The sequence below is a fragment of the Notechis scutatus genome, chromosome 2 (assembly GCF_049901735.1).
Source record: "Notechis scutatus isolate UNSWTSFEM ecotype Mainland chromosome 2, rNotScu1.2, whole genome shotgun sequence".
Classification (NCBI taxonomy): Eukaryota; Metazoa; Chordata; class Lepidosauria; order Squamata; family Elapidae; genus Notechis; species Notechis scutatus.
In genome coordinates this window covers 205014002-205032901 of record NC_142010.1, presented here as the reverse complement: position 1 = coordinate 205032901, position 18900 = coordinate 205014002, and the positions used below count along the sequence as shown (strand labels likewise).

At 40.2% G+C, this 18900-nt stretch overlaps 1 protein-coding gene across 5 annotated transcripts in view; it reads left to right on the top strand.

The window, feature by feature from the left end:
• The first annotated feature begins 430 nt into the window (after positions 1–430).
• The window catches only part of RASEF (RAS and EF-hand domain containing), a 53607-nt gene continuing 35137 nt past the window's right edge, over positions 431–18900 (top strand). For 2 of the 5 annotated variants that reach the window (XM_087957847.1, XM_026674869.2), the window contains exons 1-3: positions 431–3441; positions 13789–13935; positions 15603–15693. In XM_087957847.1, coding sequence (XP_087813973.1) covers positions 3062–3441; positions 13789–13935; positions 15603–15693 — 618 coding nt within the window. In that variant the 5' untranslated portion in view covers positions 431–3061. Of the gene's footprint in view, positions 3677–6433; positions 6486–13788; positions 13936–15602; positions 15694–18900 lie in introns of those variants that run through there. The other 3 variants (XM_087957848.1, XM_026674875.2, XM_087957849.1) reach the window with 3 other exon arrangements.

The window sequence follows — 18900 nt, the reverse complement described above, 5'->3', positions numbered from 1 at the left end:
GGTTGCAAGCAGAGGTGGTATTCAGCCAGTTCTGACAGGTTCTGGAGAAATTTTGAGTAGTTCAGAGAACCGGCAAATACCACCTTTGGTTGGCCCTGCCCCCATCTATTCTCTGCCTCCCAACTCCAGCTGATTGGCTAGGTCTTCTTTTGCTGCACAGGACAATGGAGCTGGAAAGCAGGCTAGTGGGGTGGGGAGGAAATGGGGATTTTGCAGTATCCTTCCCGTGCCACGCCTACCAAGGCACACCACTCCCACCAAGCCACGCCCACAGAACCAGTAGTAAAAAAATTGGAATGCCACCACTGATTGCAAGTGCATTTTTTCAGTGCTGTTGTAACTCAGTGGTCACTAACGAATGGACACTAACGAAGACTATCTATTGTGAAATACTAAGAATCAGAGCAGGTTATTATACTGTTGAAGATAAACGTCAGTAAGTTTATGATCTTAATGCAGTGGTTATTTTTAAAACAAAAATACATTTTTTTTTAAAATGAGCATTTCACTGTGATAACGCAGTGTTAGAATTTTAAGTAACTTTTGATAAAGTATGGCTAAACAGAATTATGTCCAGAAACAAGCTTGGCAAGAGAATATTTTCTCTAGTTATTCTTAATGAAACTCAACCTCACAAAACCAGTGTTACAAGTAAATACCACTTCCTTTTCTAAGTCTCAGGTGATTTATTTTGTGTTCACTGTTCTACAAGCAGAAAGGTCAGATGCTGTAATTTGTAGTGACACTATTTCCTGATACTTGTCCCAACCCCCAATGTACATAAGATTGGGTCCCACATTTCAGAATGACATTTTGTTGTATTTAATCAACTGTTGCAAATTAACACGAGCTCACAGATAGGGATGTTTTTTTTTTTTTTACTATGAATGTAAAAACCAGGTAATCGCAACCAAGTGAAATAAATGTATCATAAAACTTGTGAAATTACATCTCATCCATGAATTTTGGTTCAAAAAATGTTCCATCAGAAAAATCATTTCGAAAACAAGATCCATTCTCCCCGCTTCACAAAGAATGGATCTGCAATTTGGTTGTCAAAGGGGAAATAATACAGGTAAAATAATAATGGTGTTTCATTTGCAACACAGCTCTTGGTTGAGAGAGAAGTGTCCTCGTGAGGAACAAGGCTCCTCTCAGGTAGGGAAGCATTAAAATGGCAACCTTATGGGGAAAAAAGCAGGAGGACAGACACAAAGTGTTTCCACCACTAAAGATTTTTTTAGGGAAGACTGTGCATGAAGTCTCCCAAAAGTCGGTTTTTCCTTCTCCAGAGTAATAGAATTAAAGCGACCCGAATGGGTATTTGACAAGAGAAACCTGGCTGAGAATAGTAGGTGAAGACTATTTCCTGACAATGCGACTCTTGGCCTCTGGGTTTATTTAAGTTGACTATCAAGTTGAATTCCTTTATAGTTTGGGGTTTTCAGTTAAAAACAGGCCCTGTTGCCCGCTTTATTTATTTATTTGATTTATATTGACGCCTTTTCGCCCATGGCGACTCGAGGTGGCTTACACAATGTAAAATCATATTTAAAACAAAAAATAAAAACAATAAGAACTAACAAAAAGAATCAAATAAATTAGTAAAGTACAATAGAATAAAATTTGGGAAAACAAAAAATAAAACAAAAAAAACAAAAACCAACTCCCACCCCCCATCACACGAGCCATTTGATGGGTTCCATCCCTCTCTGGGTTCCCCAGGCCCGCTGGCAAAACCAGGTCTTCAGTGCCTTTTGGAATAGTATTAATGAGGGGGCCATTCTAATCTCTGGGGGAATGATGTTCCAGAGAGATGGAGCCACCACAGAGAAGGCCCTTCTTCTAGGTCCAACCAGGTGTATCTTCCTCAGGGGTGGGGCCTGCAACATTCCCTGTCTTCTCTCTCTAATGGGTTGGGTAGATGTCACTGGCAAGAGATGTTTCCTCAGATAACCCGGACCCAAGCCATGAAGGGCTTTAAAGGTGACAACCAGCACCTTGAATTGTACCCAGAAGCAAATTGGCAACCAACGCAGCTCCTGCAGGAGAGGTGACACATGTGCACACCGGGGTTTGCATAAAACCATGCGGGCAGCTGCATTTTGCACCAATTGGAGCTTCCGGATGCTCTTCAAGGGCAGCCCTATGTAGAGTGCGTTGCAATAATCAAGACGGGAAGTGACCAGGGCATGAGTGACTGTGAGTAGGGACCGCTGATCCAGGAAAGGGCGTAACTGGTGCACAATCCGCAGTTGCGCAAAGGGCCTCCTGGCCACGACCACCACCTGCTCTTCGAACAAGAGTCTGCGTGGAGGAAAACCCTTAGATTTACGTATAGGGTAGTGCCACCCCATCCAATACTAAAGGTGGTAATTCTCCCTAAACCAACCAACCCCAGACCCAGACCCAGACCTAGTCGCTCTTGCAAGGGTTTAGAAGAAAACGGCTCCAAGAGGAACAATCCTTCTGTAAGGGCCGCTTTTAAGCCTGCAGCCTACTGGATTAAGGAGGCCACGGGCCGGGGCGCAGAAAGGCAGCCGCCTGTCCCCCTCTTAGGCACAGTTGAATCGGTCAGTAACAAAGGCGTGGGGCTATAAGCATTCCCTTGGCGCCCAGTCAATTAGCGTCGTCACCCTTGACTACGCAGCCAAGCCGCCTCTTTCCAGGATGCGGCGCTTTTGGCGCGCAGCAAAAGAAACCTGCGCCGCGGGGAAAGTATCGTCAGAAGTGGAATTCACACCTGTGACGGACCAGACCCGTCCTCCCCCGTTTCTACACGTCTGACAGGCCGCAGGGCGGTCGCGCCCGGCCGGCCGCTCTCAAAGCAGCTCTCTCCAGCGGGAGGCAGGGCGGGCGCTGGAGCGAAGTTCTTAGAAGAACTTTTCCTGCTCGAGGGGTGGAGCGGAGAAGGGGCGGCCTGGAAGGCAGCCCGCCGCAAAAGCACGGATTCGGGAGCGGAGAGTCGGGTCTGGGCGTCTTTCCTTCCCGGATCGGGATTCCCCGCCGCTTGGAGCCGTTGAGGCGTCTCCGCGAGCCCGTTGCCCTCCCTCGCCGTGTGATGGGCTCCTCCGCGGGGGAGCAGGCGGACTTGAACGAAGGTGCTCGGCTCCGCTCGCTCTTTCTGGCCTGCGATGTAAACGGTTCCGGCCGGATCGAACGCGATGACTTTGGCTCGCTCTGCGCCGAGCTGAAGGTCCGGCCGGCGGAGGCCGAAGCTATTTTCCAACGCCTGGACACCGACCGAGACGGCGCCATCACCTTCCACGAGTTCGTTCGGGGGTTTCGCGGTGTCGCTCAACCGCGGAACAACTGCTGGGAGCTCTCCGGGGAAGAGAGCCACGCTTTCGGTGCTTTCGCCGGGATGGCGGCGGCGGGTCCCAGCCAGGCCTGGCAGGAATTTGAGCTTCGGCTCGGGGAGGAGGCGGGCTTCATTCCCAGGTAAGCCACTGTTGCTCCTCTGAGGGGAAAGGCGCGCCATAACTAGCCCCAGAAGTTTTAGCCCTTCCTTTTTCAGTCACCCTTGAAAGGTAAAGATGTTAAATGTCTTTCTGAGTAGTAGTTCCGCCTTCCTTTTATTTTCCGAAAGATACAAGCCTGTTAACAAATTGCTTTAGCAAACTTCAAGCAGTGTTTTCGGAATGGATAAAAGCTGCACCTGTTGAACTTCTACCGGGCAAGTATTACTTCAGGGATACATGGCGGGCAGCTTTGACCATGTGATTATTTTTTTTATTTCAGGCTTTCCATGGATAGTAGTTGAGGATCATGTATTTTATTATTTTCACTCTTTATAGTATGGTAATCACTAGCCACTTTTTCTATAAGGAACTGGGAGTCAGTGTTTACCCTCTTTATCAGCGCAAAGGCAGTGAGGTAGGAGGTAGGAGAGGCAGTGTGTGTTTATTTGTGGCTTTGCTGGCATTCAAACTTTTAAAATTTTAGGTAGTTGCCAATGAGTAAGCCTACTGGCTTTCCTATGAAGCAGATAAAGTCCGAGATTATAGTTTCTAAGCAACAGCTGTTTTCATTCTAACTGGAAATAATCTATTACAGTTTTATCTCAGGCCTGTCTACCTTAGCATAGTTTTTATTAAAAAAAAAGTATAAACTTTTTAAATAAAAAGAATGCCTGCCCCTCATCTTTCTCCAGCATGTTTGGTATTTGCTGTTCCCATTTAAAATAGTCCCTGTTAAAAGAAGTGGCATATGGTAGCATCTCTAAAGGGCAGAGGGTTAGAGGGCAGCAGGAAAATGACAGGGGAATTTTTGTTTTTGTTTTAATGATGCAATACATACCTTTGAAAACTCTCATCCAGCAAGCCTGCAAGGTGCCACGTTGCTCCTAGTCTTTTCTTGTTACTGGAAGTAAAGAGAGGTGCTCTGCTCAGATTTCAAGTCTTTTCTTATGACTCTAAAAGAATCTCATTCTATTTTCTCTTGGTGCTGCCTACCTCAGCTGATCATTTTGCAGTCTTCAGGTTTTGTGGGAGTCCGTCAAGCACATTTCCAAGCTAGTATACTTTCTTACACCTGTCCTGATTCTTCAAATGTTGTTCCTGTGCAGTAAAAAGCATACAAACAAATGAAAAAAAAATCAGTCAAATGGACTTAACCAAGTGATAGTCCTGCTTGATGTCAGATTTTTGATGTATTCAAAATTCTTTTTATGTTAAAATGTGAAAGTTTGTTGTCTGACTGTTTGAAGACATCAGTTTAAACCTATATGGTTTTAGAATTGTAAAAATAAGTCTCTGGTTGGGTTTTGTTTTGTGTCTCCCTGAGCTGTATCCTGAATGTCCAAATAGCAAGTTTTCTTCTCTGGAGCATTAATAATACAGTGTCTTTTTAAAAAAATGCTATTTCCCAGGATATTAGCACCATATTAGGAATTTTGCCAACAAAAACAACAAAGATTTCCCAAACAACTCTATGGTTCTTTTGGAGAGCAGATTTTGAAAGGATATTAAACAGAGATTCTCAGTCATCCAGGTCCTGGTTGTCCCAAAAGTATTTTTTAAAGAGGCAACTGGACTTTCTGTGAAACATCTTCAAAGAAAAACCAGACAGTTGCCTCTTGAAAAAGTACTTTTGGGACATCAAAGTATATTGTATCATTAGGAACTTTCAGAACAAGAGTCAAAACATCCTTCAGGCTGTTACTCTATCTTCATTCCTATTTAGCAAAGTACATTAAATTTCACTTAATTTGAACTGATTTCATGACAATCTCAAGGTGCTCAATAATGGGGGGAAGGGTGCACAAATGGCCAGCAGACTACAGTGTGACCATTCATGAAGTAGATAAATCAGTGATTTATTGTGTTTTGTCTGTCTGTTTTGTCTGTCTGTTTTGTCGGTCTGACTAACTAACTACTGACTAAAATGGATGAATTACTGCATTTTGCAAGCACAGTCATAGAGAGTTTACTTTTTGAGCAATATTAAAAGTGTGTGCAATAGATCTTACTTTTAAACTTTTGCTTGAATTTAATGTTTGCCAATTAGGGCAGGGATTAAGAAATTACTAGACCTCTCAGCAGCCGCCAATATAATGATTAGGGATGCTGTAAATTATAGATCAGTATAGAAGCATACATTCCTTTAAGTTATACTTTATAGAACTTACTGCAAAAGTCTAGCTAAATAGTTGTACATGTAGGTCCAGTATCCTGTTTTAGAAGAGCTATGGTGGAATGAGGTTTGTGCAGGAAGAGTTTGTGTAAGCATCTGCCTTTCTTATCTTAGTACCATGGAGACAATGTTTGCTCTACTTGTCCAGCTACTTTGGTTTAATAAGACAGGAGAACGAATTGCAATTCCTTTGTTTGACATAAGTGTACAGACGTAATGCATTTGAATTCTGAAAGCCAGTCCTCATGTATTGTTTCAAGCAGAATGATACTCAGAATGAAATGGATATGATCCCCAAAGAAGTAGGGCTACTTATTGAAAAACCAAATTTTGTTAATGAAGTTTTAGATGCTGCTCTAATTTACAGTTTTTTTTAAAAAAAAATATAGAATTAAAAAAATATTTTTTCCTTGCTGATATTTCTTTTAATGAGTTGATGCTAGGCGGTAGACTCAAGATGTGCATTGGTATTATCTATGTAGGAATTACAATATGCATCTTGCCTTTCATCCAGGATCTCAAGGCTGTATAAATAGCAATAACAATAGCACTTAGACTTATATACCATTCCGTAGTGCTTTACAGTACTCTCTGAACACTTTACAAATATCAGCATATTGTCCCCGACAATCTGGATCCTCATTTTACCAATCTCAGAAGAATGGAAGGCTGAGTCAATCTTGAGCCAGTCAGGATTGAATTGCTGGTTGTGGGCAAAGTTTGCTTGCAATACTGCATTTTAACCACTGTGTCACCATGACTCCTTATACAGTATTCCTGCCTCCTCCTTTTTTTTTACAGTAACAACTCAGGTTGGGCTGAGAATATTGGTCACCCAAGGAGTTTTTCAGGTGAGGATGATTTAGAAGTTGAATGTCCTCATTCGTAGTTCAACACTGCATTGGCTTTTACTGGAAGGGGTGATAGCCTTGTGCTCTTAATGTTCATCAAACATTATGAACAATATGTTGAAGGCATTTTGAATAGATTAATTTTTCAAAACCAAAGCCATAGTGAAAGAAAGGTATATACACTGCTCAAAAAAATAAAGGGACCACAAAAATAAGACATCCTAGATCTGAATGAATGAAATATTCTTATTAAATACTTTGTTCATTACATAGTTGAATGTGCTGACAACAAAATCATAGAAAAATTATCAATGGAAATCAAATTTAGCAACCCATGGAGGTCTGGATTTGGAGTTACAGTCAAAATTAAAGTGGAAAAAAACACTACAGGCTGATCCAACTTTGATGTAATGTCCTTAAAACAAGTCAAAATGAGGCTCAGTAGTGTGTGTGGCCTCCACGTGCCTGTATGACCTCCCTACAACGCCTGGGCATGCTCCTGATGAGTGGCAGATGGTCTCTTGAGGGATCTCCTCCCACACCTGGACTAAAGCATCCCCCAACTCCTGGACAGTCTGTGGTGCAACGTGGCATTAGTGGATGAAGCGAGACATGATGTCCCAGATGTGCTCAATTGGATTCAGGTCTGGGGAACGGGCGGGCCAGTCCATAGCATCAATGCCTTCGTCTTGTAGGAACTGCTGACACACTCCAGCCACATGAGGTCTAGCATTGTCTTGCATTAGGAGGAACCCAGGGCCAACCGCACCAGCATATGGTCTCACAAGGGGTCTGAGGATCTCATCTCGGTACCTAATGGCAGTCAGGCTACCTCTGGTGAGCACATGGAGGGCTGTGCGGCCCCCTAAAGAAATGCCACCCCACACCATTACCGACCCACTGCCAAAGCGGTCATGCTGGAGGATGTTGCAGGCAGCAGAACGTTCTCCAGGGCGTCTCCAGACCCTGTCACGTCTGTCACATGTGCTCAGTGTGAACCTGCTTTCATCTGTGAAGAGCACAGGGTGCCAGTGGTGAATTTGCCAATCTTGGTGTTCTCTGGCAAATGCCAAACGTTCTGCACGGTGTTGGGCTGTAAGCACTACCCCCACCTGTGGACGTCGGGCCCTCATACCACCCTCATGGAGTCTGTTTCTGACCGTTTGAGCAGCCACATGCACATTTGTGGCCCACTGGAGGTCATTTTGCAGGGCTCTGGCAGTGCTCCTGTCCCTCCTTGCACACAGGTGGAGGTAGTGGTCCTGATGCTGGGTTGTTGCCCTCCTATGGACTCCTCCATGTCTCCTGATGTACTGGTCTGTCTCCTGGTAGCGTCTCCTGCTCTGGATACTACGCTGACAGACACAGCAAACCTTCTTGCCACAGCCCGCATTGATGTGCCATCCTGGATGAGCTGCACTACCTGAGCCACTTGTGTGGGTTGTAGACTCCGTCTCATGCTACCACTAGAGTGAAAGCACCGCCAGCATTCAAAAGTGACCAAACCATCAGCCAGAAAGCATAGGAACTGAGAAGAGGTCTGTGGTCACCACCTGCAGAACCACTCCTTTATTGGGGATGTCTTGCTAACTGCCTCTGCTTTCCACCTGTTGTCTATTCCATTTGCACAACAGTATGTGAAATTGATTGTCAATCAGTGTTGCTACCTAAGTGGACAGTTTGATTTCACAGAAGTGTGATTGACTTGGAGTTACGTTGTGTTGTTTAAGTGTTCCCTTTGTTTTTTTTGAGCAGTGTATAAGGAATGGGAAACTCAGCACTCTCCAGGTGGTTTGAAGCAACAGTACCAGAATATATGACAATTGTCTGTCTTGAAAAAAGCTTATTGGAAATATAGTTAGAAGTATCGGGATTGCATCAGATAGCAACTTCTGTATAAATATTGAACCTGAGGCTTGATATCGCTACTATATTTGGACATAAAAACACCTACAAATAGTCCTAAAGTTATATTGGAATTGGGATTGGAAGGTCTGTTGCTAAACAATGTGAGCATAAAGTATGAAATCACGTGACTGCAACACTTAGTGATGGCAATCCCAGCAATCCCTACTGTTGTCATTAACCAAATCCCACTGGTTGTTTGATGGGAACCCACCCAATCCCAGCCATTCCCATCTGGGTCCCTTCTAGCCCTGAGCCTCAGTAACGGAAGAAACTATTTCCTCTGCCTCCTCTTCAACTCTCTGCACCTCCTATGTCACCTCCCACCTACCCCCACCTCCTTACACTGTCTCTTTGGACCCTGGCAAAGCTGCATTTCTCTGTAATGGCTGTACTGAGGCTAAAGTAGAGATGGTAGCGAGACTGCTGAAGGCACCAGTCCTCTGAGGAATTCCCCTGTGAAGGATGGCCCAAAGAGCAGAGATGGGGGGAAAGTCGATGGTGGGAAGTTGAAGCACCCAGATTTTGATCAAGTTACTATGACGGTGCTACAGCATCCATAACTTGAGGGACCAAGCGTTAAGTATCATTCTTTCAGCACTTCCATAACTTTAAATGGTTGCTGAATGGATGGTTGTTAAACAAGAACTGCCTACACTCTGATTAGATTACCATATTGTACTAAAAAGTGATTTTGTTTTGATACATGAATCCAGTCAGTTGTGATTTGTTGAAACTAGGACTAACTATGCTTAATGCGAACCCAGCTATAGAAAGAAGAAAAACGTAACCTTCCTACCTTAGGCCATATAATCTGGTTATGTCTTCCTCAGTCGTGAGAGATATGCAGATAGATACTAATCAGTTTATGAGTTTGGTCATTGAGTATGTATTTCAACTATTGTTGTACCAAACACAAACTGAATATTAATGTTAGCAGTGATTTCTGCCCTTTCAGACAGTAACAACTCCAAACTGAATTGGAAACTTCATACTTCCAGAAACTTTTTATAGATAGAGAATGGAAAAATATGCAGATTTTCAGAGAATAATTAAATATTGAAAAGTCTGAATCAAATTATTTTGTGAAATATTGGTATGTAATTATTGGTTACCATTTTTTATAATTAGGATTTATAATAACCATATAATTATCTCAAATTCTTTCTCTTCTATTCTGCTATTTTTTTCTATCTTATGTGAAATTGAAGTATACCAAACATGTATATTATTATTGGGTTTTTTTGTGTGCTTGATTATGTGTCATCAAGTCTGTGTCAACTGACTACATAAATTGATAGCCTCTTAGAAGATCTGTTCTCACCATGGCCTTTAAGTTATATATTAAATTATATCTGTTTTCTTACACTCAGGGTAGAATCTAGTTCCAATACGTAATATATATATAATGGTTAAACCAGTTTGAAGATGGTTTCTGCCTGCCTTTTCAAATCACTGTCTTGCAGATATGTTTGACTAGATACTAGAACTGCTGCCATTCTTATCTGAATTCTGAGAATATACTCCAACACATTTACAGAATATTAGACTAGGAACCCCAAATGTTTACCTTGTAGAAGTTGGTTGCAGCAGAAACCAAGACAAAGTTATTTGGAAATATGCTTAATTAAAAAGAAAAACAACAACAGCTGTTTGAATTGTGATAATCAAAATGTTCACAGGTCATAAAATTTAACATCAGGATTAAAGAGATAACTTGCAAGCACTACCTCCAGACACTGTACATGGGATGCTATTTTCATAACAGGGTAATAGTGAAAAGAAATTACAAATAGGATGACAGGTCATTTTCAGAGGAACTTTGAAAAACTGAACTCGGCATTCTTCCTAGAACTGATGCTATAAGATATGTTGGATTGCAGTTCACTTCCAGCCAGCATGATGGTAAGAATTATCAACCAACTGACATGCACAGATATCCAAGTTGCCAAAGCTGGAATGGAAGACTTATTCTACCTGTCCCCGTTCATGATTTATTAAATGTGCTCCATAGAGCACAATGCGTCTGTGGCAGAGGGTCAATTATAATAATGGTCAATAATGATGATAATAACTGCAGGAAGATTGCAGAGACTGACTATAAACAATGGCATGGTAAAGTAACAACAATAGTGCATTGGAATTTCTTCAAGAAATATCACTTGCCTGCAAACAAGAACAGATGGGACTACAAAATAGATGAATTAATAGAAAATGGAAAAGGCAAAGTGCTCTGGGACCTTTAGAATTCAAACAGGCAATCATCTGCTGGACAATACCTCAGGCTTAACAATTGATGATAAAAAACATAAAAAAGACTGGGTAGTAGACATTGCATACCTGGAGCCAACAAAATAGAAGAGATAATAGTAAAGTATACTGTAAAGATCTGCAAATAAAATAGAACAAATGTGGTAAAAGAAAGCGAAAGATAGCGAAACCAGTAAAAGAAAGCGAAGAGATAGCGAAACCAGTAGGAATAGGCTCCTTGCATGCAATCCCAAAACATCTGAAATACTATTTGAATACCATTGGCATTGACAAAATCACCCTCAGTTAATTGCAAAAGGCAGCTTTAGTTGGAACAGCTTATATCCTGCACAATACCTTTAGTATTATTATTAAACAACATCTACTTATCCAGGTCTTTGGAAAGAAATTGATAGGTGGATAAAACTGCCAAATACAATTTAAATATCCGGCTGACATCATAATATTGATTTGGAGCCTTTGGAGAAATAAATATCCTTGATATCTGGAAATATTGAATTTATCAAACTTGAGCACCCTCGTTTAAAAAACAACACCTTGCTTGGAACTGCCTGGATTCCTAGATACTACCTTAGTAATGTTTAGCTCCTTAGTTAGGACTCAAATGATTAAGTTTCCACCAATCTGAGACTGGGAATCCAACCGTACATTACTCACATATCATTCTGTACATTTCAACTCAAGTAAAATTATTCAGTCTGCTGGATGCCAACCAGTTCCATTGGCAGTCAGTTATTTTAATTGGAGAATATTATACATGCTTCAGTTTGTTCAAAATCAATCAGGATGTTGGCTTTTTTTTTTTTTTTTTTTAATGGCTATGGGGGCATGGGTGATGTAATGATTTGCCGGTATTGTTGCATACTTGATATATCGGTATTTAGGTCAGCAGTCTTGTGATTATCCTTCATTAAAAAAAAGTCTTCCCTATCCTTAGAGCTCTTTAGGTTTTTCTAGGGAATTGTTTTTTTCTGTTTGCCCTGAATTTGATTTCTCATTCTTGCACCTGACTGTTTTGTGTAAATGTACGCCACCAAAAGCTCCTGAATGGAGCTGTTAATTGGGTCAATGAGAAACAACAAAACCATATTAAGATTCTGTGATCAAATAACCGGAGCAAACTTTGCAGTCGCCATTGTACTGAATGTTCACGACAGCAGCTTTTTCATGAAGGAGCTCATAAAAAGCATTGCATTTTTTTTTGGCTTTCTGGCAACTGAGGATAACATTTTATGCATTGAATGAATTAATCCTTATCCATGTAAAGTTTTATGCAGTAACTATTTTACCAGATTTAGAAACAGGTATGATAAATACAGGTAGTCCTTGACTTACAACAGTTTGTTTAGTGATTGTTCAAATTTATAATGGCACTGAAAAAGTGACTTATGACTGTTTTTTCACATTTATGAGCATTGCAGTATCCCCATGGTCACATGATCAAAATTCAGATGCTTGGCAGCTGATTCGTATTTATGACGGTTGCAGTATCCTGAAGTCATGTCATCACCTTTTGTGACCTTCTGACAAGCAAACAGAAAGGAAGGGGGGAAAGGGTTTGAAAGAGCAGTGCGGCAGCTTGGAAATCAAAAGTGCATTCCATACATAGTTTTTCAGAGATAGTAACTAGGTGACTGACATTTCTGCCGGGCAAAAATCTAACTGGAGAACATGATTGATGACTCTTGGCTATGGATGTGTCTCATTGGAGAATATGAATTATGATGTATACCCAGGGAGTGTGGGAAAACCAGGGTCAAGGGTGACAATGAATTATGTGTCTCAGAGTCAGCTATACCCAGGCAGTACCAGACATATTAACTCCCAATAAATCCTTTGAAGTTTTGGAAGACTCATGATTTAATTGGCATAACTGCCGGAATCCTGACACAAAGTCAATGAGGAAGCCAGATTCACTTAACAATCTTATTACTATCTTTAACAATTGCAGTAATTCGCTTAACAATTGTGGCAGGAATAGTTGTAAAATGGGGCAAAACTCCCTTAACAAATATCTCGCTTAACAACAGAAATTTTGGGCTCAATTGTGGTCGTAAGTCGAGGACTATAATATGCTAGTTCCAGGCTGCATATGATTCTGACAAACTTTGATTTTAAGATCTTTCAAAATTCTTTCCAACCTCGAACAGCCCAAAACCAGTGATTTATTCGCTCCCATTTTAAGGTGGGGATTAGCCCTGAAGTGGATGTAATGCCATTTAAAAAACATCAAATCCACAGAAAATACTGCATCCATTCACATTTGTGATGTGTTTCTTCTTCATAAGAACTCTACTGCCCATTTCAGCCCTTGACTTCCTCTTGCCATATTCATTAGCAAAAGAAGGTAAGAGAAGGGAATGGCAGAACCCGGGGGCCAAGGAAAAAGAGGGATCAGTCTAGAATCCCTGTTTAGCCATAAGAATATTAAGTCTTGCTCCCTCTACCCGTGCTGTTGACCCTTGACCCTTATCTAATTCTAACCAGGCATTTGACCTTTATTTAAGATTTCTGTGAGTAGGCTTTTAGTAATAAATCAGCTTAATTGAACCTTCATGTATGGACCTGGTTTTTCGTTCCTAACAGAGAAAGATCTAAATTGAGCAATATCGGAAAGATGAGTTTTATCCAGATCACTTATCTGATGAACTTGGTGGATTTTTGTCTGGGTGGGACAGTGATCTGATCCTATACTAGAAGCATTTCCTATATGAAGGGCAAACTTGATTCCTTCCTGTTAGCATTTTTATTTATAAAAGTTTCTCCAGTATTACATATGCGTATGTGTTTAATCCATGCGGTGGATTTAAATTTTTATAACCTCAGTGCTTGTGTAAAGAGATTTTGAATTTAAATCTCTGGAGGTGTTTTGATTCCAGGATAGATTAAGATCACAGTGCTTACACCAAAATAAAGTAAGTCATATTAACAAGTAATATATCTGTTTTTGTAATCTGTAATTTGCTCTTACTTATGAACTTATTGACCTATTTTATAAAACCTTATTTGTAAAATCTTAATAAAAAGTCTGTTCCATCTACCCATTTTCCTTGACATCTCCATGTAATTTCTTATTTTTGAATACATCTGCAAAACATTTAATACTTGATTTCTCCCTCATTTCTAGGCAAGAACAGGTCAGCATTCTGTATCAGAACATCAATATAGTGGAGCCACGATTAATTCAACCATATGAAAATGTTATTAAGAACTTTATTAGAGAGATCAAGCTGCAGAGTACAGAAATGGAGACCTTGGCCATCGCTGTAAAAAGGTAGAGTTAACTGGGTTTGTATTTTGTGATGAAACTATATTAGACTATATTATTATAATCTGAAGTGGGAAGTATCCTTTAGAACTGTGGACATATTGACATCTGCATCAAGTAAATAAAGATTGCCCAGACCATATCCAGAGCAATATTGGATTCAAATACTTCCATCAGTCCCAGACAACAGAGCTGATGGGAAGGGATGGAGGAATTGCAGTATTGAATTTTAATTTGTTTATTCATGCTTTAAATATCCAATAAATTATGTGGGTAAAGAACAAATGAATTACAAAGGTCATGCTATCATGATCCTTGCAAATGATTAAATATACTTGAAGCTTTTGTTTGTTTTATAAGTTTGTGAACATCCATTACATGTTTTCTAAAATAGCATTTTCAGAACAGGTATCTCTAACTTAACTTTGAGATTTCTGATCACAAAGAATTTGAGGCTGAAAGGAAGAGAAGGAAGAATTAAGTGAAAAATGTATTGATACATAGAAATTAGGAATTTGGTTTATTAATGGTTAAAACACTAATTTTCTCACATTATCTCAACAAGGCACAAACTAGGCTGTAGCTTCCCAAATACTTGGACGCCATAAGTATTTTAATTTTAGAATGGCAGCCATATAAGTTGAGTTTGAGTTGGTAGAAGAGATGGCACAGCACTGATAATACCTAATCTTATTTCAAATCCTATGCAGTCATTTTGCGCTTCTATACTTATGCAAATAAGTCTTTGTCTTCTCTTGCCCCTAAATCTTCTCCACTGAAGACAGTTGCATGTGTACATTCCCTGCATTCTTTCTGAGACAATTTCTTCTCCAGGATGAGATTCTGATGCCACTAATAGAGCTATTTCTCGATATACTTAGTGGATAAGATGTGAATGCTGCTATTATATGCATTTGTTCAGTTTTTTTCCTGCTCCCAACATTCAACATTCTGAGACTATCCGGACTATGCTTCTTTTCTATATTTTGGCTTATTGGTATTTTCCAGTGAATTATGCTATAGGTGGAAATAAGGTAGACTATATAGTCTGTAATTATACACACACACACGAACACACACACACACATGTATATAAATTTGTAGTTATGGTATCAATGTGATAATTCATTTACATCCTCATCAGTTTCACCCAGAGAGATTTAGTGCCTAGTTTTGCAAGGTCAGACCCTTCCGCATATACTGTAATTTGCTTATTGCTGTGAGGAATAGAAAAACTTCTGTTCAGAGTTGTATAGAGACAATCAATCCCTATAGTTCAATGTTTATGATCTTTGATAAATAGGATAATTGGGTATGAAAAGCAATTTATATGTCTTTTTAGCTACATTTTTAGCTACTATATCGGGGGCCGCGGGCCTCTTGCTTTTGACAGCGGGCCCCACCGGATGCCATCAGTCAAATCAAATGAATGCAATCATTCAATCATTCATCAAACCTAATTGCCAACTTGGGGGCCGGTTAAAAAGACCACGGGCGGATGGCGGCGAGTTGCCCCCCGATATATATATACTGTATATAATGTCACATTAGCCAGAAGGAGAATTTGCCAGTTATTTAAATATAGTCTGTTGTCCTTTGTTCTGATTCTTGATTTGAAACATATTGCCCCAATTATTTTTAAGATTGTTTTATATGAATATTCACTTTTATAGAGCACAAGATAAAGCAGCAATGCAGCTTGGTGAACTAGACGAGGAGATGGAGCAGCGCATACAGGCTACAGAATGTAAAGTCAAGAAGGAGGTGACTAATCAATGCTTACAATGCTAATAACTTAGAAAGGGTTGCTTCCCTTAACAAAATAAATAAAATAATTCCATTTTTTTTTGCTTCAGATTTGATGTATGGATCATTGCTTTGCATTATTTTCCTCTTTAGTTTTGCCTCTAATGCAAAACAGTACAAAGCCAGTACTTTCTCTAACAATTGGTTCCATCATAACAATTGCTTCCATCCTAGTTCTTATAGATCATGTGCAAATAGAAATACTTGGAATTGGGTTAATGTGGACAGCTTTGTTTCTCTTCCTACTTTCCATTCAACAATATTCTTAATTTCCATTTATTTACGGGTCTCTGGTTTCCTTGATATAACTTTTGGTAATTAAATCTGGGGACTAATTAAAAGGAAGAAAACTGTATTCTATTATTATAGAACTGAAGTTACAAATAGTTCTAACTAGAAATTTTGATCTCTTATCTTAGAATATGGTAAAATAATTACATACATTGACTACAGAAAATGCCTGTAGTTTTAGTGGTATCACTAAAGTGGTATCCTAGGACATCTCTGTATCCTTGGAAGATTTCTTTCACATAATCTCTGGTTGTCAAATCAGATTACTACTTCATTTTTATAGCTTTACTAGTGTGGTTGAATCCTTCCTATAATAACTAAAAATAACTACTTAGTATACTTAGTATAGAGTCATAAATAGTGGGCTTTTAGGTCTTGTGGATAAGAAATCTGATCATGACCTGTTGTTAAAACTGCTTTTCTCCCATGAGCTGTTCAGAGCATCCAGAAGTGGGAGTTGCTTCAGTCTCTTCTGGAAAGGCTGGGCTTAAAACTGCGGGACGCTCCTCCTCCTCCACGGGACACCTCCTCAGCGTCCCCCAGTTTTAGCTCAGCCTTCGTGGTAAGAGGTTGTGCATTCAGGTTTGCTCTTGGGTTATTTTAGCTTTTAAAAATCTTCCCCATTTAATTTGGCTTTTTCAGGCTGGTCCCTCTATTAGGCTACCTCGATTAGTTCAAAAACAAACAGTTTCTTTGTAAATAGTGGAGCCTGCCACTCCGCAGGCAATTACCTTATCTAACTTTCCGATCATCTTCTCTGCGATCGTAGCGGAGCGCTCGCAGCACGGCTCACTTCACCTTGCCGTTTTGTCTGACAGGAGCATTTAACTCGCAGTTAGAGCCTCAGCAGCAGCGGCTTATTAGACGGCTCAGACATTAGCAACGGAGATTCTGCTTCCCGCCCTTTTCAACAGCTGGCCAAGTTCGCCCTAATTATCACAGGTGCCATTCCCGCTGATTTCCCTTTTTGGGGACCGGGGCAGTACCTTCCCACTTTTTTCTGTTCTCCCTGGGTTGGATAAAGCCTGCTCCCTGTAAACCAGGGAAAAGTGGAAGGTACTGCCGGTCCCAAAAGAAACCAGCGGAATGGCGCCTGTGATAAGCAAAACCGTTGGATAAGCAGGCTAGTCATTAAACAGGCATTTCTTTGCAATTGCCTTCAGATCATTTCTTTGGAGTGAAACTGCAAGTGCCATTTAAATTGTGGGACGTTTGGTTTTGACAGGAATGGATTATCTCAGATCCTGTATAGCTGGTTTCCCTTGTTGGGGACTAGGGATCCAGAAAGTTCTCGCTTGGAGCGCTTGAGGGTTTTCCTTGTTGGGGACCCTTAGATACTGTTTACCATATGCACAGTTTTACATATAGATATAGGCACTGTATATGTATACGGATATATATATATATATATATATATATATATATATATATATATATATATATATATATATATATATATATATGGATCTTTATGGGTTTATCCCGCGATATTGGAGTATCTATAGATGATATTCATCATCTTCAGGCTTCTGTCTTCAGCTCTGTGCTTCTCATGATGTGAGCTTACAGCTGCTTCTTCCTTTTATATATATATATATATATATATAGATACTTCTCAATCTTACTGTGATAACCAAAGATCCATACAAATACCCGAACCTATATATATATATATATGTATATATATATATATATGTATATATATATGTATATGTATATGTATATGTGTATATATATATATATATATATATATATATATATATATATATATATATATATATATATATATATATATATATATATATATGTTTTCTAAGTTTTCATGGGTACTTACATGTATGGTGTTCGGCTTGGTTCGGGTATTTTCCCACGTCATTGTAGTTCTTTTTTAAAGTTGTAGCAACGTTTCAGCAGAATCTCATCTGCCATCATCAGGCTTCTGTATTGTGTCCGTCTGTGAGTCAGACTTTTACAGTGGTTTCAGATTTGAATTTGGGCAGCCTATTGCTGTGCCAGAATGGTTTTTCTTCATCCTGATTGGTTGGGAGTCTTGGTCTGTGTTTATTGGTCTCGGAGTTTGCTGTGTTCTGCTTGATTGGTGTCTCTAATATCTTCTGTCTGTTTTTGGCTCTTTTTGTATCTTGATTGGCTGGCAGCATTGTGTTGCTTTAATGGAGGCCTTTAGTGCAGCTTGGCTTCGGGTAAATGGACGGCTATCATTAGTTAGGAAGCTGGGTTTCATCTGGGTGCCTGGTTGGGATGTGTTTGAGCTGGAGGTATCAGGGGGGATCTGTTTGTGCCCAGGTGTTTGCCTGGCTTGTGGTGTGGAGATTTTTTGTTTGTGAGTGCAGGCTTCCAAATGATTGACAGCCTGGTGGAATCATCTCTTCTATTCATGCTTTCTGGTCTTTTTTCAATCTCTATGGCTTCTCTGATGATTCTGTGATTAGGGTTTTCTATAGTGGCCAGGGTTTTGGTGCCATTGAAGTTGATGCTATGACCTGTGGCTTCCATGTGTTGGACTAGTGAGGAAGTGTGTTCCAGCTTTTTGACTGCATTTTTGTGTTCATCCAGGCGGGTGCTTATTCTTCTATTGGTCTGTCCAATGTATGTGGCCGGGCATGATGCACAGGGGACTTCATATGCCTTGGTTTTCCAGGTCAATTTTATCTTTGGGGTTGCTAAGGATGGCTGCTATTTTTCTGTCTGTTTTGAAGGCAGTCCTGATGTGATGTCTGTGTAGTACCTTACTAATTTTGTCTGTAGTACCTCTTATGTAGGGCAGGACAGCTGTTCCATAGGTCTGTTCATCTTCTGGGTCTCTATTATGTTTCAGTGTGTTTTTGTGGATCAAGCTGGTGATTTTGCTTTTGT